The 24,070-nt window shown below is 39.6% G+C and overlaps 1 protein-coding gene across 3 annotated transcripts in view; it reads right to left on the reverse strand.

Moving 5' to 3' along the window:
- Positions 1-24,070, reverse strand: part of SLC25A21 (solute carrier family 25 member 21) — a 486,164-nt gene that overhangs the window by 32,472 nt on the left and 429,622 nt on the right. For all 3 annotated transcript variants that reach the window (XM_040476980.1, XM_040476978.1, XM_040476979.1), the window contains 3 exons: positions 20,262-20,321; positions 16,350-16,457; positions 3,242-3,406 (listed from right to left, as the gene is read on the reverse strand). In XM_040476980.1, the coding sequence (XP_040332914.1) occupies positions 3,242-3,406; positions 16,350-16,457; positions 20,262-20,321 (333 nt within the window). The remainder of the gene's footprint in view (positions 1-3,241; positions 3,407-16,349; positions 16,458-20,261; positions 20,322-24,070) is intronic.

Raw genomic sequence — 24,070 nt, forward strand, 5'->3', positions numbered from 1 at the left:
ACACACACACACACACACACACACACACACACACACACACACACACAAATAAAAAACCTGAAGCTCAGAGCAGCAAGGTGATTGGCTCAAGATCTTTCACCCAGTAAAGGGACACTTGCCCAGGTTTATGACGACTTCAATGTGTGTATCTCCAACTCAGATCTCCCCTCTGCAGCTCCAGGACCCACATCCAATCTCCGACTCAACATCTGCACTTTCGTTCTGAGGGTAGTTAAATTCAGTTTCCAGGCTGAGCCCATGATATTCTCCCATTAACTTGCTTCTCTTTCAGTGGTTTTCTTTCTCAGTAAATGGCACCATCATCCTTTCAGTTGCTTAAGCCAAAAACTTAGGCTTCATCTCTATCCACCACCCCTTTTCTCAACATGCATACATGGACTCCATTAGATTTTGCCTTCTGAAGATTTCTCAAAAATGTCCATTTCTCCTTGTCTCCACCATGAACAACACAGCCCAAGGCCCCAGCATCTCACTTTGAAAAAATTTTCTTTTTAAAAAAATTTTTTTTCCAACGTTTATTTATTTTTGGGACAGAGAGAGACAGAGCATGAACGGGGGAGGGTCAGAGAGAGAGGGAGACACAGAATCGGAAACAGGCTCCAGGCTCTGAGCCATCAGCCCAGAGCCTGACGCGGGGCTCGAAGTCACGGACCGCGAGATCGTGACCTGGCTGAAGTCGGACGCCTAACCGACTGCGCCACCCAGGTGCCCCTCATTTTCATGTTATACCCTGCACTTCCCTCACCACCTCCACTCCATGCATTCTCCACTTGGTAGCCACCGTGATTTGGTAATTCCTCTACTTAAAATCTTTGGTTGGCTTCCTAATGCTCTTCAGATAAAGGGAAGAATCCCTAGTGTGGCCCATAAGAGCCAGTATGATCTGACCGCTGCAAACTGGCAAGATAAATGAGTGCTTTCCATAGTTTCAAGATACCATGCTGTATTTTTAAATAATGAGTATTTGTTCTGTGTTTATATAATGCCTAATATTTAATAACATAAGTGCATTAATTGTAGAGTGACATTCACACTTGTGGATTTTAAAGCATTAAGATATGACCACATATAAATCTTTGTGAATTCTTTCTTAAATATAACCAAATTCATTTTACAATACTATATTAATTAAAATACATGCCCAAATATGTGTAATAAAATATATAATAATCATATAATTTATTTCATTGTGTGTGATTTCTATCTGTTTCAAGCCTTTGGATAGCTGGACAGATGGACATGTCTCCCATGTTGTATGGATTACTCATCTCAGAGTCTAAAAAGCAGAGTCAACTTCATGTGATTGTGTCTTGTGCAGTTACCCGGGGCCTACACATAGAAGAGCTTGGTTTCACTGCCTTACTATTTGGTCTTGAAATTCTTAATAATTTTTGAACAAGGGTCCTATATTTTCATTTTGTCCAAGGAACCACAAGTTGTTTAGTCCATTCCTGCTAAAAAGAACCTCAATGTATTAAGAGTTGAACTCTCTTCTATCATTCAAGACCAAAGTATTTATTGCATTCTATTTCTGGATTTCTTCACAGAAGGAGGACTCTGAGGACCACTGGAGTCAGAATTGTCAATCAATGGGGGAAGGGTGTTTATATACTGTGGTCAATCACAGACTTCAGGCCAACAAAACATAAGCTTCTACTCAACAAATGAGGTTTCCAGGGGTGCCTGGGTGGCTCAGTTGGTTAAGCGTCTGACTTTGGAACTCAGGTCATGATCTCGTGGTGCATGGGTTCAAGCCCTGTGTCAGGCTCTGTGCTGATAGCTCAGAGCCTGGAGTCTGTTTTGGATTCTGTCTCCCTCTCTCTCTGCTCCTCCTCTGCTCATGCTCTGTGTGTGTTTCTCTCTCAAAAATAAATAAACACTGAAAAACGTCTAAATACATAAATACATACATACATACATACATACATACATACATAAATAAGATTTCCAAATACAATAAAAAGTGGTTAACAACTTTGGCTAGTGAAAGAGGTAATACCAACGGATGGTTAATGTGGAACATCCCCTGGATTCAGCTGCTACTTAAGTCTTGTCCTAGAATATGGGCAATAGCTGGGCAAAGGTAGGTATAATCAACTTTACTAAAGAATCTAGTGGTAGCAACATTAGAAATATTTTTATGATTTATAAAAGTCCATCTGTACTTTGTACTAAGCAAAATAAAAAAGTGAACCCCTGTGGGAAATTTTTTGCATGTGAAAAATGTGTCCGCAGCGGGTGCTTCCAGGATTGCAATCTTTGATGAAGGCAAGCAATATAATGGTGGGGGAAAATTGTGCTGTAATGGCTGAAAAGATGCTAGGTTTAAAGCACATCATGTGCTACTTTCATCTTGTAGAAGTTAAAAGGCTGCTAGCATCTGTAAATTATCATTAAATATATATATAATATATATATAACATATATTTATTAAATATATCATTAAATATATATATACATATATAATTATTTTTATTTTGCATGAAAGTGAATGATCCTTAAAGAGTTGGTTTACTGCTAACCCTAATTAATGTAGGTGAATTTAAAAATGATTATCTACATAAAATTTAAATTTTAGGCTGATAATTTTTCCCCAGAGCTCAAAATTTATGTAGAATATGAAAATTTCAACTTTCTTGAGAAGGTTACGCTTCTGAGATAAAAATTACATGATAACACAGTTTCTAGAAGTTCCCATTTGTGATAAATGGGAAGCATTCAGATGTAATGGTGCATACTTCAAGAAGATTTGTGGTGTCAGAATTGGTTTCAAGTCTCTACTTGGCTATTAACTACTTAACAATTTACTTGATTTTTCTTTTTCTTTTTTAAAAATTTTTTGAATGTTTATTTTTGAGAGAGAGACAGTACGTGAGTGGGGGAGGGGCAGAGAGCAAGGAAGACACAGAATCTAAAGCAGGCTCCAGGCTCTGAGCTGTCAGCACAGAGCCTGACATGGGCTTGAACTCACAAACCGTGAGATCATGACCTGAGCTGCGGTCGCCCAACCAACTGAGCCACCCAGGCGCCCTGAGTTTTCTAAGCCTCAGTTTCCAATTCCTAAATAAGAGTAATAACAGCCCAGGAGTAAGGCTACTGCGAGGATCAAATTAGATGTAAGTGTTTAGCACAGTGACTAGGACATGACGAACACTCTACAAATGTAGCTGTCATCACTGATGACATTTTTCTCCAAGATTTTAATCTATTAAATAGTTACCTTATTGACAGGAACAATGTTTTTGACATTGTAGTAGAAGCCAAAATAAACCATGTTGAAAACCCCATGACGTCCCAAAGTTGCTGTAAATCCTTTGTTGAGGCCCTGGAGTCCCAAGCCTTCCTTCTTAATGATGTGTCTTGCATAACTCATAGTGGATGGTTGCTGTAGGAGAGAGGAGGAAAGCCAGAAAGATCATCTTTGAGACCGTGAAATAGAGTAAATTACCATTTTAGCTTCCCTTCAAGCCAAAACTATTAGGGACGATTTTTGTCTCCAACATGCATAATCATGCCTAGATCCATGCTTTTAAAATTAGGAAGCCCAAAAAGTAAACAAAATTGCATGCATACAGGTCTGAAAGGGAAGATTTCTGGCAAAAACCAAAAAACAAAAAACCCACATCTTTGTTGGAATTAGTGAAACTAAGGTCATGTAATACCTATCATCACTACCTACATGTAAATAGCTGTATCCAATTCTGGATTATCCAAAGTAATGGAGGGGATTAGCCATACAGATAAACTGGTAATCCGTAACTGTGCATAATCCAAAAGGAATTTATATTTGGTTCTTGAATCCAGCATATTTACTTTTCTAATTATGTTTTTCTAAAGTGAATGTTACAATTAATCTTGACTCCATTGGCTCAATAGTTTAAAGTGGCACCAGGTTAGAAATCGGGCATGGATAAATTGCAGTTGTTTGTAGACTTCTTCAAGAGGGTGCGCAATCAGTGTGTATCACTCACTGTGATACATGATGAGTCAGTGGTGCTGGGAGTAGTGGGTTACCTTTAATTTACTTCCTTCCACTCTTCCGATAGATTACCTGACCCTAAAATACCCTGATTGCTGAACTCCAGTCTATTGGTACTTTTGGAACATGCTACAGAGCTCACTGTAGCTTGCCCTGAGGTTTATAATTCATTACAATACAATAACAGTTCATGTGGGTTTTTTTTAAAAAGTTGAATGATTGCTTCCTTTTGGAGGTACAGTACAAAGGGTATCTCTCCATATACATATATATATATATATATACATATACATATATATATATTTTAATGTTTATTTTTGACAGAGAGAGAGAGAGAGAGAGAGAGACAGAGCATGAGCAGGGGAGGGGCAGAGAGAGAGGGAGACACAGAATCCAAAGCAGGCTCCAGGCTCCAAGCTGTCAGCACAGAGCCCGACACAGGGCTCAAACTCACTAGCTGTGAGATCATGACCTGAGCTGAAGTTGGACGCTCAACCGACTGAGCCACCCAGGCACCCCGCTCCTTGTTATATTTTGAATGAATAGTAAAGAGGGGGAAATGTTCAGTATTTAATTTTTTTCCCCCATGAGGCAAGCACTGATGTGACATTTGTTTTTTTTTCTCCAACGTGCATAACCTGGAGCAGGTCGCTGGAGTGCTCATGGCAGTCTGATGTGCTTTCTAAGTGTTTTCTTATCATGTGCAATTAAGGTTGTATCAGAACAGAGAAGAACAAACCCAATCAAGGCTTTTCATCCACCTTGTATTTATAGCTATGTAATTAGCATGAGATACTTAATTGAGCTTGTTTATATAGTAAATCCTGTAGGTTTTGCTGATGTTTTAAGAACTCCTAACTACAATACTACACTCGACTTCATCTTGTCATTTTGTACAATAAATTGTATTAAGCTTAAGGAAACCCTTTTTTGCAACATGAAAAAAAACACATGAGAAAGCATCTTAAAAATAATAAGCAAACATTTCATATAGGAAAACCAAAAATTCTCAGAAGGTTAAAGTTCACTCTCTGTCCTACAAAATGGGACTTTTTTTTATTCGTGTTCTGGCACACTATCAACACAAATTATTTATTTTGGTTTTCAAAACAGACTTGAGGACAAGTTGAGCAGAAATTCATTTCTGTTGGAAAGACTCTGGAAATGCTGGGCAAACCACCTAAGCTCTGCTCTCCTGCTCTGGGGAAGGCAGCCAGGGGGCACATTTTGAACTTAAGTGCCTGGTTGCGTCTGAACTCTAGTTGTGAATCATTAGGTAAATCAGGGAGCAGCACAGTAGATAGAAATAATGGGTTGGAGCTAGAAGCTCCAGGTTTGAGTCTCAGCAATTCCACTTGCTAGCTTGGGCAAGGATTTTATCTGCTTTTATCCTCACTTTACTCATCTGTAAAATAAGAATAATGATAGAATCATAGAAGAGAATCTTTCTCATCGCATTGCTGTGATGACAATAAATAAGTCAATGCATTTTTCCTATATAAGCATTCACTACATATTAGCTGTTTTTAAATTTTTTTTTTCAACGTTTATTTATTTTTGGGACAGAGAGAGACAGAGCATGAACGGGGGAGGGGCAGAGAGAGAGGGAGACACAGAATCGGAAACAGGCTCCAGGCTCTGAGCCATCAGCCCAGAGCCTGACGCGGGGCTCGAACTCGGGGACCGCGAGATCGTGACCTGGCTGAAGTCGGACGCTTAACCGACTGCGCCACCCAGGCGCCCCCATATTAGCTGTTAATAATGGTAATTATGCTGTCAATAAAAATAGTTCTAATAATGAAACAACAGGTAATTTCTTTGTTGGCTGGAGGCAATGATATTAAAAAAACAGAGGCTGATTTGAGGGAGAAGAAGGGCATGCCTAACTAGCCTCGTCCTTTTCCTTCCTTCTGGCTGTCCTTTCCTTTTCCCAGAGCCCTGGACCCTTGTGATTTGTCACAGGAAATGCATCCAGACTGCAATAGGAAAAGGTCTACTTCCTCTGAGGCCTAACAAAATCTAGCCTTTGGGCTGGAGATCTTGTCCAGGGATCTTGCTCACCCCAGGGACTTTCCTCTCTAGAGCAGTGGATCCTATAAAATGGCCTCTTCCCTATCCTTCAAAGTTAACATCGTTGGTAAGAATTCTCCACTGGGTAAGTCTGTGGGCTACAGAAGCAAGGTCACATGGGAGCAAAGGTTGGGAATGAAAAAGTCACCAGCTGTGCCTCCACCCGCCACAGCCTACAGCCTGGAGAGCATATTCATGTGTGTTACCACGTACCTGGAACACAGTAAGTGCTCATCGATGTTAACCACTAACATAGATATTTGGCACTTTACATATATCAGGTTATTTAATCCTCTCAACAAGTGTGTGAGATAGGTATCACCATTATTCCCATTTGACTGATGGGGAAACTAAGGTTGAGTTACTTGCTCAAGATAACAGACATAGTGCCAGTGCTCAACTAAAGCCTCTCAGACTCCAAGTCCATACTTGGTTTTGCCATCCTAACATATCTGATTGCTTTTCTCAACCTTGTAATGTGAGGAGCGGGTAATATTTTCCTTATTTTGCAGGTGAGGAAACTAAGGATTGTTCCCATAAAAAGTAGGAATGTGCTTTTTGCTTCATTCAGCAACATTGTATCACACACATGTAAGCAAATATTTAATTAGAAAGGCAAAACATGACTTCCACTGGGATGCTTAAATAGGAAAATACAGAATCATTTTGACTAGATCTCTGTAAACACAAGGAATTTTACTAAACGTATTTGATTACTGGGCTCCCATTTCAAAACAAAATGGTGACTGATTGGCATCATCAGCCAAATGATTCCAATACTATCCAACACAGCAGGTCACCCACCAGCTCCGTTTCCTTCCAACATTTAGATTCACTGCAATTTTCATATTTAGTTACCAGTTGTGGGCCAAATTGCATTATAAACTTCCTAGAAGTACTTTTCACTGACTGCACCAGAACGCAAGCAGGGAAGAATAAGTGGATAGGAAGGTAGCTAATACTGTGATATCACACTGCTCTCCACACTGCTTTGTAGAAATCTTCAGGTCACGGATACCTGTCAGAATATTTCCCTCTGACGTAACTCAAAGTCTTTCAGTTTCACTTCAGCTATTGTCCACTGCTAATTCTGGGAACTCTGTTCTTTCATGCATTCATTTATTCAACAAATTCCTATTGTGTGCCTAGTGGGTGCCACGTGCTGTGCTAAATGTCTAGTGCAGTACTTTTTGTTCATATTCTAGAAACAAGTTATCTTTGCTTTGATTTTCTCTTACTTGGAGAGATACGCTGATAATTTTTTATATCTGCCCATGAGAATATTCCACAATGGTTATGAAATATGGAATCAAATTTCTGTTTCAAAAGTCCTTAAGAGGCTTAATTAAAGAGAAGTTTCTTCGCCTACACAATACTCCCAGGCATCACTCCGGGACACATTCCTTACTCACTGAGAGTCCAGTATTACCAACAAATCACTGGGATGACTTATGGCAGCCTGAGCTATTTTTTCTGGAGTTCTTCCACCTAACTACTGCCCACAGCTGGCTCTGACGAGCTTGTGAGATCACAGACTGAAGCGAGGGCAGAAGGCATTGTTCTCTGGGTAAATAGCTCTCAGAGTACGGCCAATAGGTATAGACGTGGGGTGTGTGTCAATGAATTTCCTCCATCCCTAAAGCCAGAGAAGAGCTCTAGGCACATCATGTCAAAAGTTAGCACGCTCCACATGCGTTCCTTTACCTGCTTCCTAGGGCAAGGTGAATTTTGCTGTATTTTAGAGCCAATGGAATAGGGCGTTGCATTGAATTTCATCACATGGCTGGAAAGCAAACCGGATGAGGCCTTTACACAATGGAGTGAGTGTCCATATCTGGCCCTTCAGAAAAATACTGCTTTGTTAAAAAAAAGAAGAGACTCAGTTGCTGCTTTTAGGTAGGAGAATACCCTGGTTCTTCAGGAGATAGAAGATCACTTAGGTTTTTCATTGGTCAAATAAAGTCTCAAAGCATTTTGATACATTTGAAAAGAAAAAAGAAAAAAAAATCCCTCCCTGTTTTTTGAGAACAAAATATAAGTGAAAGAATATGAATTGGGTTAAAATTCCACATTTACCCATTTCTTTAGCTGAGATACTTCACTAATTCATCATTATAGTTTATTTTAATAGAGCAAGATTATGGACAAAAAAACACTCAGAATATAATGATAGTTTATGCCTAGAGTTTATGTTTGATGAATGGGTCTATTTTTTAAATCATCTGTGAGGGGATAACAATTTGCCATAAACAAACTTTCCCAGATGCTAAGCCACAAAACTACATCAATACCAACTTGCTACCCAATAACCACTCCTGGAGGAACACAGGGCTTTCCAGGTGATGAGATGCTAACACTGTGCCTTGACACTGCACTGCTGGCAGAGCAGGAAAGAAGGTGACTGTGCTGTGGCCACAATGGTGACCACTCAATGACTGGCAACACAGAAGGAGTCTTTGTTTTTTCAAGGTTCCAGAAACACTTTAGACTTTCCCTTAAGTTTCATAATTACCCGCATTTCTTTATCCCAATAAAAGCAGTGTGGTTGACTAGAAAGAGATCTCTATGCTACTGTTCAGTTCCTTCGAGCTACTGATTTCATTAGGCTTTATTTTCCCTATCTATACAATAGAGATAAAGCCACCGACCTTATAGAGGTAGTGGGAGAATTTGAAATACCAAGAATGTGTATATGTGTGGGCATTAGAAAAAAGTGGCAGAATGAATAGCAGTTACCAAAGCACTGGGGTTGGAGGGGAGTGCTGGTGGAAATTACAAACTATTTTTTCTTTCTTAAATGTTTATTTTTGAGAGGGAGAATGTGTGTGTGTGTGTGTGTGTGTGTGTGTGTGTGTGTGTGGGTAGGGTGGGGGTAGTGGCAGAGAGAGAGAGAGAGGGAGACAGAATCCCAAGCATGCTCCATGCTGTCAGCACAGAGCCCGATGCAGGGCTCAAACCCACTAACTGTGAGATCATGACCTGAGCCAAAATCAAGAGTTGGACACTTAACCAACTGAGTCACCCAGATGCCCCTGATTTTTCTTTTTGTAGGTTTGTATTACTTGATTTGTAGGAAAGAACCAATGTAATACTTTTACCATTTACAAAATCATATAAGTTCAAAAAATCAAATAAAGGAAAAAACATGTAAGGCATCTTACACAGTATCTGGCATATAGTAGATGTTCTGTAAATGGTAGCTATTATCATTACTTCAAAGTCTCAATTCTGAAAGCAAAAATCTAGAGTTCCTGGCACGGCTGAATGGAAGACTGAAGTCTATTTTCTGTAAATGATAATAGAGAGACAACTTGGCTGCTGCCTTAGGTATTGTTGAAAGATAACTATAGGAATGGATTCATATACATAATTCACTTTTCTGCCCACAAGAATCACAGACTGGAAAGAAATAATTTATGTACTGAGCAGTTTCCAGGCAGTGTTTCACACAGTAATGCAGGAAAAATTTGAACTTAACGCAGTACATCATCATGAATGTTGACATGCCCTTGAAGCTGGCTTCTCACACTATCTGTAAACAAAGCCACACGCTCATTCTCTAACTCAACTTCCCTCTTTCAAGAAAGAGATAATCACAAAATACAGTCCTTCTATTTACTTTATATTGACTCTACATAATGCAACTAAGTTTAAACATCTGTTAAATGCCTATGGAGAAAATAATCACTAAGCTTTGTGATATCACATATAATCTAATTGGTCTCTATTAGATTATTAAGCTCCCAGGAGAAAGTTAGTGGTGTTATCCAAAACCAGAATCAAACCCTGAACTAATTTTTTAAAAATCCCTATTGTTAAAGATTCTGCCATCAATGACACATTTGCTATCTGTTCCTTGAGCGTTAAAGTTATAATCATATCATAAAGGTAGAAGACTAATTATTCCTTTCTTGGGTTGAACATCTTTAAAGACTAAGTAGAGGGGAAACAGGCTTTTGCAATTCACTTAAGCCTTAGTTTCATATTTGGGGGTGAGAATGATTATGTTCATATGTAATGTAGATAAAAATGAGGAGGAAAACCTGTGCCCCATCCACACATCAGAGGCAAATCCTATAGACCTCAAGGGAAGGAAAACATAACCCGTTAGCCAAATAATAACTTTGAAGTAGATTTCAAAGTGGAGAGAAAAACTGGGAAACAATTCATACAAGATTTTGCTCCTGGGGAGAAATTCACATTTTCCAGGCTTGCAGAGAGCATGCCAACCAAACACCACTGGGCTAAGCACAACCGATAGGGGACTTCTAGTTCTTACAAATCTATAGATTAAAAAATGACGCGCCCAGTTAGAGAGGAGAAAGGTCCTATAAGGACAACAAGCTGTAAAGTCACACTTCTGGCAAGACTGGATATGCAAACCATCTCCGATAGAGAAATCCTCAGGCAAGCCTTGTCCTTAGCCAAAGAGACTACAAACCAGAACAACACTTTGCTTGGGTTTAGTTTGAAGGACAGGGGGATATTTGGGTCTATCCTGATTTTATTTGAACATGTTTTTACACCCACTGAACCAAACCAGAGCATGACAAAGCTGTGATTACTTTGCTCCCCACAGAAGGTCAAGCATATTTAAATTAGAGACCGGTTTTCTTTATTCACTGTGAATTTTAAGATGCTGGCCAAGATTCTGGTACTGGAATTGGAGGAAGTGTGGCAGGGATTATAGTCTTTGACTGATATGGTGGTAATTTAAAAAGTGGAGGCAAGACAAGCACACCTATTGAAATACTTTACACAGAAGCTGGAAGGATATGAGGGAAATATCAGGAACCAAATGAACCACAGTTTCTTTGTATTTTTAGAATAGTTTATGGCTAAACTGAGTGGGAAGGCGCATTTTATGGGTAACATACTTTTGACTGGCTAGAGAACCAAGCCTAGACCACAGAAGTGAGAACCCAGGCAGCTTGAGCCAGCAAGTCACCTGCCAGGCCTGGCAATTCTCATGGGAATTACACTTGGGGCTCCAAGAACCTAACAAACACAGCCTCTTGTCTCAGCCAGAGCTGCCTGTGGACCCCAGCCAGAAGCCCCCCCCCCCCCCATTCTGGCCCCTTACCAGCTCTGCCCTCCCAACAGGACCAACGGGGATATCTGCCTACTTCCCACCACCTCTTTCTAGGCCTTGCTCTGTGTACGCTGAGACTACATTAAGATTAATGTTGACTACTGTTGCCCTAGTCTGTCTTCCGCTGCAGGAACCTCTCTCAGCTACAGCAACTTCTTCGGAAACTTTCATTTCTAAGCGACCATGTTGACTCACCTCCTCTGGATGACGAAATAGGAAAATCCACAATTACTGTGTAGGAATCTGCAGTGGTTCGTATCTACGACATGAGGGTAGCATGGCGGAACGGCAGGCAGAGAGACCGACACTACCGGCCGGAACAACAAGCGTTAATCTACCTGCAAAATAAGCCTCTGAGGAGCCTGCTCTGCTCTCCTTAAAGGTGTTGTCAAGCCATTTGGCCATTCTGCCTGCAGCCCCTCCGTTGAGCGTTCTACCACAACTGGTAGTTATAATTATCCGCAAAGGCCAAAAATGAGCTTAGTTCACAACCTCCACGTGAGATGATCAGGAAGGCTTGATCAAGAATTTTGTGAAACTATTCCAGAGGAAGAATATCTTGATCATGGTGGAATTCTTTCCAAAGTGCCTTCACATGTTTTTAGTGTCAATCTCTAACTTCTGCTGCTATATGCTACTTATTCACAGCAAGCCGGTAGCCGGTTTCTACTGTTTATGATAGGAGACCTGCATCTGTGTTTGAAGACCTTGTCAAAAGGCCCTGTAACTAGGCTGCCAGCCCTTAAGCCTTGATGAAGAATTCCTATTGGCAGCTGAGGATGGCCTAAGGTGGGCTGAGGGAGAAAACGAACCATCGCTCAGTAAGCTGTTAACGTGCCCACAACTGGAGCCACCTGTGACTGCCCAGTATTAATTGCGGTACTAGCTCAAGATAAATGTCTTTATGCAAATTTAAGCGTTTATAAGATCAACTTGCATCTTGAAATAGTTGTTCCTGGTTGACTGCCTACCATGTACCAGGTTCTGTGTTAAGATCCTTGCATATATTATCACATTTAAGTTCTCATAAAAACACGTAACAACAGCTAACACTTATTTAATCATCACTGTATGACAGACTGTATAGACAGCTTTGCATACACATCTCAACCCTGATTATACCATTTAATGTGGCTGTTGCTATTATTCTTCTCTAACAAAACAGGAAACTAGGCTATAGTCAGAGTGGGAAACATGAACTTGTCACATAGTAACCGAGACGGCCCTCCAGAGCTTGTGCTTCTAGCCACTTCACAGAGATGCCTCTCTGTCAGATGGTTGGACTGGTTGCCATCACTTTACCATTCGGCATGTAACTTTTCTCAAGGCCACAATGTTAGGAAATGGTAAAGAGCATGATGGGTGCATCTCTCTCAAACCCTGGGCCTGCTTTGCCAGTTCACCAATTGCTTTCCTGTTCTAGACAGTTCTGTTTATATATGTTCTTCAATAGTCTGTATGTAAGGTTTAAAATTTTTAAAGAAATTATAGAGCAGGGGAAAATGAGGGTTTCTGCTACTGTCAATGAAGCAATGGAAACTGAATTATGCAATATTGAGCCTTAAGATGAGCCAGCAAATCATCATTCCTACCTAAATCAGCTGAGAACCTTCTCCCTAAAGGAAGGCTTGGTCCTGGTAGAGCCACAGAACACTTCTTTTGGATTACATACTTTTCTTTTTTTTTTTTTTATTTTTTTTTAATGTTTATTTATTTTTGAGAGAGACAGAGACAGGATGTGAGTGGGTTAGGGGCAGAGAGAGAGGGAGACACAGAATCCAAAGTAGGCTCCAGGCTCTGAGCTGTCAGCACTGAGCCCGACGCGGGGCTTGAACTCACAAGCTGTGAGATCATGACCTGAGCCGAAGTCAGACACCCAACCGACTGAGCCACCCAGGCACCCCTACATACTTTTCTTTATACTGTTCTGTATTTTCTAAATTTTCTACAATGAAAGTGTTACTTTTTAAACTAAATGGTCACAGGTAATGCTGAATACATTCTCATGTTAAACATTCCACACAAAGCCCTTCCCTTAAACGCTCACCTTCCACTCCCCTATTCTAGACCTCCTTTCTAGAGGTAATCATAATTTATAAGTTTGTATGAATTCTTTTGCATGATGGACTGCACTGTCCTATAAAGAAATCACTACCCATATGTGGCTATTGAACACTTGAAATGCCCTAGTTCAGGGGTGCCTGGGTGGCGCAGTCGGTTAAGCGTCCGACTTCAGCCAGGTCACGATCTCGTGGTCTGTGAGTTCGAGCCCCGCATCAGGCTCTGGGCTGATGGCTCAGAGCCTGGAGTCTGTTTCCGATTCTGTGTCTCCCTCTCTCTCTGCCCCTCCCCCGTTCATGCTCTGTCTCTCTCTGTCCCAAAAATAAATAAACGTTGAAAAAAAAAAATTAAAAAAAAAAAATAAAAAAAAGAAATGCCCTAGTTCAAATTGAAATGTACTTGTAAGCATAAAATACACATGAAATTTAAAGACCAAATATGAAAAAGAGTGTAAAATAACCTCATATAATTTTTACACTGATCACGTGTTGAAATGACAGTATTTTAGATGCACTGAGTTAAATAAATCAAAATAAATAAAGTGTAGTATTAAATTAATGTCATGTTTCTTTTGATCTTTTTAAATATAGGTACTAGAAAATGTGGCTTAAATTATATTTCTATTGGCCAGAACTGCTCTGAAGTCTAGATCACGTTTAGTATGTTTACATACTTACATATAGAAATATATAGTTTTTGTATGCATTACTTTCACACTTGGACTAAAAATGTTTTTCTTAAAAGAGTATAATCTTGAAATGCATTGAGCATTAAATTAATTCCTTTTTCCCTTCCTTTCTCTTCCCCACCCTACCCACCACCTCCAACACACATACTTCTTGACAACCAAAAAAGCCTCAGAGTGAAGAAAGCAATAATTATTCTTGACCATACAAATGCTGAAGTGGGAACACCTGATAACTGGATTAAGTCAACCCAGGCACAGAGTAACAAAGGGTATCTCCTTTTTGGATAAAAGAAAGTGCTAGTCAATGGAGGAAGGCTTTAGAGTTAGTGGGTCCCAGACAAAAGACATAGGAAATAGCTACATTTGCCAAAAATGACCAGTAGTTATTTTTAAATAACTAGATCCAAATTTGTTATTCTTGTCATCTATTCCTCTCAGATTTTTTTTCCAGAAAGCGTAGTTCCATTACTTTATGTTGGGTGACTACGTACTACTAACTACTTTTCCATTTGATCATTATTTTCTATAAAGCACCACCTCAGTTCAGCTACTGATAGTTGCTGGAAATAAATGCTGACATATGTGACCACCTCTGACTTGTTGGAGGCTATAAGGTACCCAAAATTTTTGTTTGGTCTAAGCAAATATCTAAAAGTGAATCTAGTTCAGAAGACTCTGCAAGGAAATGACCCCAAACAGGTGTCTGTTCTCCCCCACTTAAAAAATGCCTGCCTGCATACACATAAACAATTTATACACACCACACTGTTCTAAGTGAACTGGGAACACGTTCACATGCAGCATTCTTGTGTTAGGCTGGAAGGGTGTTTACCATGTTTTAGCAAGGCCTTAGCACATGCAACACATTAGCAATTATTACTTGGCCTCAGTGTAGAACCTCCTTGAGGGCAGAGGAGAGAAAAGAACATTAGGCATGAGCAGAGGTGCTGTGATAACTCATTATTTTCATTCCCATGCTCCTTGGTGCTCTGTCCCATTTGCGTCCCTCTGGTTACGTGCTACCTTGATAAAGGACGGTAGTTGAATACCTGTTTTCCTTTGCCCCCCTCTTGCTGCCCTGACAAACTTCCCAATGACTAAAATGAGGCCATCCAGGGGAGGAGCTCCAAAATTTTCTTCTAGTTGGTAGTTCTGCTTGTCTAACAAATCAAAATTTCCTTGAACAGATTTCATGGGGGCTGCTCCATTTCGATAGGGCATTGGAAAAGCGTTTCTTCTCTTTTCTTCCTATTCCTTACCACCTTTTTCCTTCATTCAAGGAAATAGAAAACAAAACAGAAACAAAGACCAGGGCAATACAGCAATTGTCAATCTTTTCCAAAGTGCTCTATATATCACTTTAATTAAGGCAACTTTTTGAAACTTAAAAAAAAAAATCACCCTTAATTAGGATTGACTTCATCTGAGTGGAGAGCATCTGCTGAAGCAGCCCAACCCTGTCCCCCTTGGGTCTTGGCAGCTACAGGTGAGCTGGGCCCCCTTCTCCTTTCCCACACCCCTGCTTAAGAAGTTGCCAGGGAGCTCTCAGGCAGTATCAGCAGGCAGGAAGCAGGGTGGGAGTGAGGGGGGTCTCCACCCATTAGCAGCTGCTTAAGTAGTAGGCAGGGGAACTATTCTACAGAGAACTTCAGGTCAGCAGATACTCCAAGGCAATTTACACCACATGCTACCCAGTTGTGGAATTAAATTAAAATGCTGAGGAAGGACCTGGAATGCCAATCTCCTTTTCTCCCTACCTTGTGCTTGGCACCCAAAAGAATAAAACAAGAACAGTTGGACTTGGGGGTTTTAAGGGAATTATTAGGCAACTGGGAGGAAGTGAAGGCAGCATACACCAAGGGAAGCTGTCTTCATGGAGCATCATGTACCAGTGATTAAATGTCAGGACCCATCATTGTCCAAAGGGTGACGTCTATACAGGTTTAGTAACTTGCTCATTCCAATTAAACCAAAAGACAAGCTTGACAGATTATCAGAATCTTTGGGGGAAGGAGGTGGGTGGAGTGGAGAAAGGAGTGAGGTAATTTTAAAAAATGACTTCATAATTTTTTTAAAAGGCACAATATTCTCACTTCAGTGATGTTTGCTTCAATCTTTTCCAGTATAATATGAAATAGAAGTTTTGCCAAAAGTAGGGAAAACATTTCCAAATAAGTCACTATAGATTACATTACAAATCTAAAATAAAAACAGGTAAACATGTGTTTGCCCATCAGACTTTAGTATATTTTTGTTAACACTTTCCTTGTGGAAGAAATTTGACTTTTTCTTACGTTACTTCCTTAACAATAATTTGCTACAGCTTTAACAAGTGAGTAAGAGCTGGGCTCATAATTATATACATATACATATACACCCACTATATATAAAACAATTTTTTATGTTCCCTCACCAATAGGAAAACATTAAGTGATTACCTCTGTAAATTTGTTCCGATTCGCTTGCAAGCCAACCTTTACTACCTCAAAAGGGTTAACCACGATAGCTTCTGTTAGTCCAGATCCTAATCCAGCAATGGCAAATGTCTATAAAAAATGAAATCAATCAATATTTTAAAACAAGTTATGTGTACTAGGTTAAACATCCTACTCGTTACACTCTGCAGCTGAATGTTATGTTGAGAATGAAGAAACTTACATAAATGCACCATATACCATTACTAAACAGGTTTAGTTCTTGATTAGATGCTGACAATTCATGAAGAAGAAATTACAGAAGCCACAAACCACATCCTAACAATTCAAAATAAAATGTCAAAGCCCCATCAACAACGACTTTTTCCTTAATGAAAAGAAAGGTTGTTTTAGTGATTTAAGGTGGATACTAAAACATCTGCACATGTAACAATTAAAAGAGAGTTTGGCCTGTAAAAGGAGAGCTTCATTTTTAAAACAGCTAACTTAAATCCTTATTGAGCGTCTAAAAAAATTCAAGGAGCAGAATCAAAAATAAAATGTTTATAAAAAGCTGAGTTTCAGGTGACCAAACACTGCAGCTGAAAACATTTAAATGTATAGCCCTGTTGTTAGAGTCACTATTCTAGATAATTAACAAAAAATTTTTATTCATCCTTTCCCTATTAAAAAAAAACAGACAACCGCCCTATTCTTCTAGCCATAGAAGCTGAGGAATAAAAGTTGAGATCAGAAATGGCTAGGTTGTTCTGAAGGCTCAGCTAAAATCTAGAACATCAAAGGATGATGTCAGGTTCTTACTTGCTCTCAATTAAGAATTTCTGCAAGAAATTAAAAAAGAACAACTTTCTAGAATTTTCCTCAAAGTAAAATGCTTAAGGGTTTTGCAGAAAATCTGTATCGAAAATAACCAGAACAGGGGCACCTGGGTGGCTCAGTCCATTGAACATCCGACTTCAGCTCAGGTCATGATCTCACGGCTCTGAGTTCGAGGCCTGCAACTGGCTCTGTGCTGACAGCTCAGAGCCTGGAGCCTGCTTTGGATTCTGTGTCTCCCTCTCTGTCTGCCCCTCCCTGGCTCATGTTTTGTCTCTCTCAAAAATAAAATGTTTAAAAAAATTTTTTAAAAGTTAACCAGAACAATTAACACACACACACACACACACACACACACACACACACACACACACACACACACACTCCAGAAAAACAAAATGAAATAAAGCCTCAAATCTCCAAAACAGATGCTGAAAAAAAAATCCTTTAGCGCTGAAGCTCTAATTCCAGAAGAGGTGATAGTATATACAACCAAAAGAAGAAAAAAGCCAATGAAGAGCAAAGAACACATAACTCTTACCAGGGGTTTCTAATTTCTTCAAATAGGAGACCAAAAGAGAAAAGAGACAGGAATATTTCGTAACCTTGGAAGAAAAGGCAAGATAGAACAAGGGAGCATCCAGAGCCAGGAGGTCTGAGTTTAGGTCCTGGTCGTGCCACTGATTGGATGTATGACCACAGCTGCCATGTACAGTAGTTTGTGCACAGAAAAAGGTGTGTGTGTGTGTGTGTGTGTGTGTGTGTGTGTGTGCGCATCTGAAATCCAGCCTGCATCCCACTTGCCAAGCTGGACCTCTGGAGAGGTGTCAGTCAGGAGAAAGGGCGCCTTTTCACAACTCACACAAAGGTAACATGTGCTAGCGGCAGCTCTGTGTCTAAATCACTGAACCTTTCATAAGCCATGGTTTTCTCATCTGTAAAATGGGGACAATGCTATCTAATCTCCCTAACTCATAAGGGAATTACGAGGATCAAAACAATGTGTGAAGCCCTTTGTAAAGTGCTATACAAAAGCCATTGTTCCTGTTGCACATAAAAATGAAGAGGAAGAATGGGATAGCATACAGATTCAAGGAGAGAGGGAATAATTAATGTTTTCCTTTCATGCCCCTTCATTACGGTTTTAAACATATTTGTATAGAGTAACAGACCAAATATTTTATTCATTTATCTCAGATTTTCATCATGGAAGCCAAAACGTGTGTGTGTGTGTGTGTGTGACACACACACACACACACACACACACACACACACAAATACTAGTCCCAAACTCTTCTGACTAGGAAAGCTAAAATCCAGATGTTCAGGTTTTTATTACTTACTATATGCAACCTTGCAAGTAATTCACTTTTTTGCTCTTCTATAAAACTCAGCTACATTTGCTGTCAGGACTAGTGTTCAGCAGTCCCTTGTCAAAAGAATTGATCAGCTATCAGCAGATCATGTTACTTAGATTATTCCAGAGACCAGTGGTAATAGTTGGGTTCCCAGCCCCCTAGGCTTTTCATGTGAGAGAACCAGGGGACATTTAAGGGCTGTTTAAGTGTCTAGCTGTATCAAAAAGAAGCTGGAATAAATGAGTTCAAGAAAAGAGAAAAACTGCCTACAGTTTGCATGCATTCAGTTATAGTAGCTCGAGTGGCCAAATGCTTTTCTGTTTTAATTCTCAAGAGTGGAGAGAACTGCCGTCCCTCACATGGTACCAATGCTCGACACTGGAACAGCCAGCTGGCCCTCTGGAGACCACATTTTATTGTCTTTTGCTAGGAAGTTTTTAATCCTCTCTTTACCAAGATGTTTTCAAAGAGTGACATTAAGAGACGACAGCAAGGCATTAAAAAAAATCTTAGCTAATATTAGGACTCATTCTGCCACTTCCTCCATTCAAGGTTACTTCACAGCCAACTTGTCTAGGCAGGAGGCTGGACAAGAAGTCTCCTAACAGGATCCTTCCTAGAAAAGAGGCATGTATGGTTTTAAAAATAACAGATACTTCTTCTTGGACAGTTTATTTGGCAGAGTAAATATTCTGAAGTGAACCTTTACAAGTTAAGTAACTGAAAAGTTGAAGCTCAGAACACTGCCTCTCTGGTTGAGTTTTGAGGTACATTTGAGAAGATAAACTGGGGGACTTTTCCAGGGGCTGGAAGGTACACTGTCAGTTAGAGGACCAATGCATATGTTGTTTTGCTTTGTTTTCCAGATTTGGTGGGAGAAAAAAATAGTGCATTTTCTCTCTCTTGGGCTCTTGTTGCACACATACTTGTAAAACCCATTTGGTCAATATAATCTGTCTTGTGAAAAGCAGCAAAGTCACCAAGAAGGAGAGGAGTGGCATGGAGAAATGTTCAAATCACCAAATGATTTTCTTGTGATAGCTGAGATGTGTCACTGTTTTTTTAAGTTTATTTATTTATTTTGAGAGAGAAAGAGAGAGTGGGGGTGGGTTGGGCAGAGAAAGAATCCCAAGCAGGCTCCATGCTGTCAGCACAGCCCAACTTGGGGCTTGATCCCACGAACCATGAGATCATGACCTGAGTTGAAACAGAGTCGGAGGCTTAATCGACTGAGCCACCCAGGCACCCCAACTGAGATGTGTCATTGTAACATCACTGTTCTCAACTACAAAAGGCCCTTCTGCATCTGACTACAGGGTGACTTGAAGTCCTATATTTATTTACTACAGCTTGAGCAAAAGCTGGAAAAGTGACCTGTTAGGAAATGTTTTAGGCATACTGACTTTTGCACAAATAGATACGTTCAGTATGTAGGTAAACATATGCATGTTTTGGCTTTAACAGAATCTTTGACAAATGTACTCTTTATTTTATATTCTTGGCCATATCTCATATGAGTCCTTCCACACATATCATTGTTGTCATAAATTCATCACCGGGAACTATAAAATAGCCAAATTGTGAGTTATTAGGAAGATGGCTTTCAACAAGTAGCTGAACATTGAATAACTCGAATTCATATTTTAGTAGCTGGGCTTGGGGAATCAAAAGGGTTTTTGTTTCCAGATTTTCCTTTATGAAATAACTCACACACTTAAGTATAATAAATACTCTCACTTACCAATGCTGGTGACAGTGACACATATCCTAGCAATTTCTTGTACTGCTCGAAGGTGAAAAACTGTGAAATAAAACCAAACCCAGAGATTTATAACAATTTCCTGCAACAAACCCTTTAATTGACTCAAATTTCTTTAGTCAATCATTATATTAACCAGCATTTTAGAAAATGATAAACCATCGAACATAGTTTTTAATCTGGTCTCGGGTAGTTACTATTGAATCTTACTTTACCATTGGCATTTTCAAATGCAACTATAATAACCTACAGAAGAGCTGATGGAATCCTTTATAGCAGTAAATGAAGCATACAGCTTCCATTTACCATGACCATTTTCAGTTTCCCCAGACATCAATAGACTTCTTTTTTATGGCAGTGATTCAAAATTATAGGCATAGAGACCTGAAATCTCTGGTCTCCTATGTTTTCTCTCTGAACTGCTTTCCCAGTGAATGCCCAATTTTCTAGCCCACTTGTAAAAGACATCCACTTCTCATCTTTAACTTGAATTTATATTACTGTGTATCTCTCTTGTTTCATGGAATGTTTAAACACTCACTGATAACGAAGACAGCATGGTAAAACAGAGAAAGACCTAACGAGGTCAGCTTGTCCATCCTGACTTAAAGCAAGACTGTCTTCAACGTGAATAAAGAAAGAGCGCTGTTTATTCCTTCCTTTAAAATTTGATGATGATGAAGATTTTGTATATTCCTTCATTAGGTAACATGTAATAGAATTTTCTCTGCAAATAAATTTCTATGGAGGCAAATCTAATCAGACTTCATACAATGTTCCCCAATACATTTCTCTCCTCTCTTTCTATACTCTGCATTTTGGGCAACGACTCTGCTTGATCATGATGTTTTGCTCCTGGGTGCTCTTTTAGGTAGCTGCCTATATCACTGATAGGGCACAATCTTCGGTCCTGCTAGGGTCTGATTTTTAAGACCCCAGAAATGGCATGGTCTCAAGTGTCTTCTACTCTATACTTTATAATCCAATAAAATGGGGGAAGGAAAAAAAGTGGAATTGGGGGTTAAATAATACTCTGTTGTTAGAAGGAGGTAGTTCCATGTAGACATGGCTCCATGAGTCGTTGGGTAGACCTAAAATCATTTTATCACTGGATAGATTTTGATCCTTTTAAAGACTCAGGAATGACTTTTGTGTCATGCTTCTATAGCTCAACTATGGATGTAGACTTTTGGAAGGAAAAGTTATTGTCTTAGGCTTTAAAGATAAGTTTTTTCCTTCGTTTTTTAATGGTCATTATCATCACTATTCTTTGACAGTCACCTTGCTGGGGTTTGAGGGGAGCAGTCCTGGGACTGAAACCTGCCTATGCTACTGAGCTGTGAAAGCATGGGCAAGTCACCTGACCTTTCTAGCCTTGGAGAACACAAAACTTACCTTCTAGAGTATTCCTTAAATAATAGAATTTAAGCGGCGCCTGGGTGGTGCAGTTGGTTAAGCATCTGACTCTTGATCTTGACTCAGGTCATGATCTCGCGGTTTGTGAGTTCAGAGCCTGCTTGGGATTCTGTCTCTCCTGCTGTTTGCCCCTCCCCCACTTGTTCTCTCTCTCTCTCTCTCTCTCTCTCTCTCTCTCTCTCTCTCTCTCTTTCAAAATAAATATATAAAATTAAAAAAAAATAACAGAATTTAAGTAAGGTTTTATGACATGCCTGACATGAAGAGGACTTTCAGAATATCCTAGATTTTATTCTCTTTCTTTACTTTGACTAATAAAGAAGCCACAGATCCTTAGTATCCTTAGTTATTTGTATCACCTATGATAGCCAGCTGTGGTCCAGAAAACATGCTAAGGCCTTTGCATGTGCTACTGCATCGAACCCATACAAACCCATCAGGCAACAGGGTATAGTAAAACTATGATTCTCATTTTGTAGATACATGTCCTGCAGCTAGTGAGTGGAAGGACTGACACTCCCCTCCATAACTGCAAAGCCTGTGTATACTCTCAACCACAATACGTGCTCACTCATCGCTGAGCCGTGATTGTTGACAGTTTGGGATTCTCTGCCCTTGAGTTTTCTTACTGTTGAGGTCTTGCCTTCCCTGACCCTAGAAGCTCACAGTCCCTCAATGCAGAAGATTTCAAACTTTTCTGACCACAATCTAGGTAAAAAGTATTTATGTAACACTAACACACATACATGCACACACACACACACACGCACACGCACATGCACGCACGAATGCAGTATACACTTATATTAACTGAAACAAAATATTGCTATAAAACAATGTTTACCCCTTCACTATGTGTAATGCACTATGTTTCTATTCTGTTTCATGAAAAAAATTCTGGTCATGACCCATTAAATCTAGTAACCCACTAAGTTGATTTTAGGACTCATGTGTCATGGCCCACATTTGAAAACACTGAACATTGGGTTCAAGGAAGTTCTGGGATGGATGGACCTCACAAGAGGCCTCACTACCTGGTTCCCTTCCGCTGTGAGGAGGCGGTTTTGATTTTTGTCTTCCTTCCTTCCTTCCTTCCTTCCTTCCTTCCTTCCTTCCTTCCTTTCTTCCTTCCTCTTTCTCTTTCTTTCTTTCTTTCTTTCTTTCTTTCTTTCTTTCTTTCTTTCTTTCTCTTTCTTTCCAATTTTCTGTAATTACGAAGGATTAAGGACCATATTGGGATCTCAAGGGAGAAGCCTGGGGACATGGACTTGGCCTGTCACTGTAGCAATTCTCACAGGGAATCCCAAGTCTATGTTTTGGGGCAATTTTAGGCTCTTCATTTCCCCATCTCTAAAATTGTTTTTAAAAACCAAACTACTATTAATTAGCTTATTGGTGCTCATCAGACTTTTCTGGAAACTTTCAGTGAATGCTAGGATGAAATGATTCTGGTTCCAGAGAATAAAGAAGCCCCATAGATCATAGTGATGAATTGTTAATGTACTGAATTCAAAAGTAATGAACAATATATTATCATATATTCTAATAAGCAGATAGTGCTTCAAATAAATAATACAGGATCTTAAGGAAGGAAAAGCTAAAATCTTTTAAAACAAAGTTTCAGTAATAGTAAAATTATGTAAATATCATTACTACTGTCTGAAACCGATATTTACTAAAAAAAACATTCATTCATTCAACAAATATTTACTGAATGTCTCCCATGTCTCCCATGTTCAAAGATATTATGCCAGAACTGTATTCTTAGGAACTAGGAGATTAGCTATTATTTTAATTCCTCTCTATACAACACTACTGCTTTATGGCTTTCATGATACTTCTCGGTAATTTCTCATTCACAACACTGATCAATGCATAGATGTGATAAAAGTACCCTATCATGTGAGATATGAGGTTACTCTCTAAGGATACAATTAGGGGGGTCAACATGTAATAAAGTTACCTCCCCAAAGTCATACTGAGGTGTGAATAAAGAGTTTTGAAAACATTCATATCCAATCAAGTTTTTGGGAATTCTGAATATAAAATCTGGAATCCAAATGAATTATGTCATATATAACCTATGTACTGGAATCTAGGAGTTGATAGTCTCACCTAGGGAGAGGGGCACAAGCCATACAGTCTACGGAGAAGTGTCAGGTTGTGGTTTGGCAGGGGAGGTTGGTACCATTTGCCTGGGTGACACAGCCCTCCAGCACTTTTCCCTTTGCTTTATCTCATGCTCACTAAGCAGTCTGATGACTAACCTGACCTCCCAGGTATTCTGTTCAGGGATGCAGTTCAATTACATGCAAACAGTCTGATCCACTTGGATCTTTCTTTTAACTACCTAAGCAGTGCTCAGACTAGGGCTG

Source organism: Herpailurus yagouaroundi, unplaced genomic scaffold, assembly GCF_014898765.1.
Source record: "Herpailurus yagouaroundi ecotype Mexico unplaced genomic scaffold, PumYag 141, whole genome shotgun sequence".
Taxonomy (NCBI): Eukaryota; Metazoa; Chordata; class Mammalia; order Carnivora; family Felidae; genus Herpailurus; species Herpailurus yagouaroundi.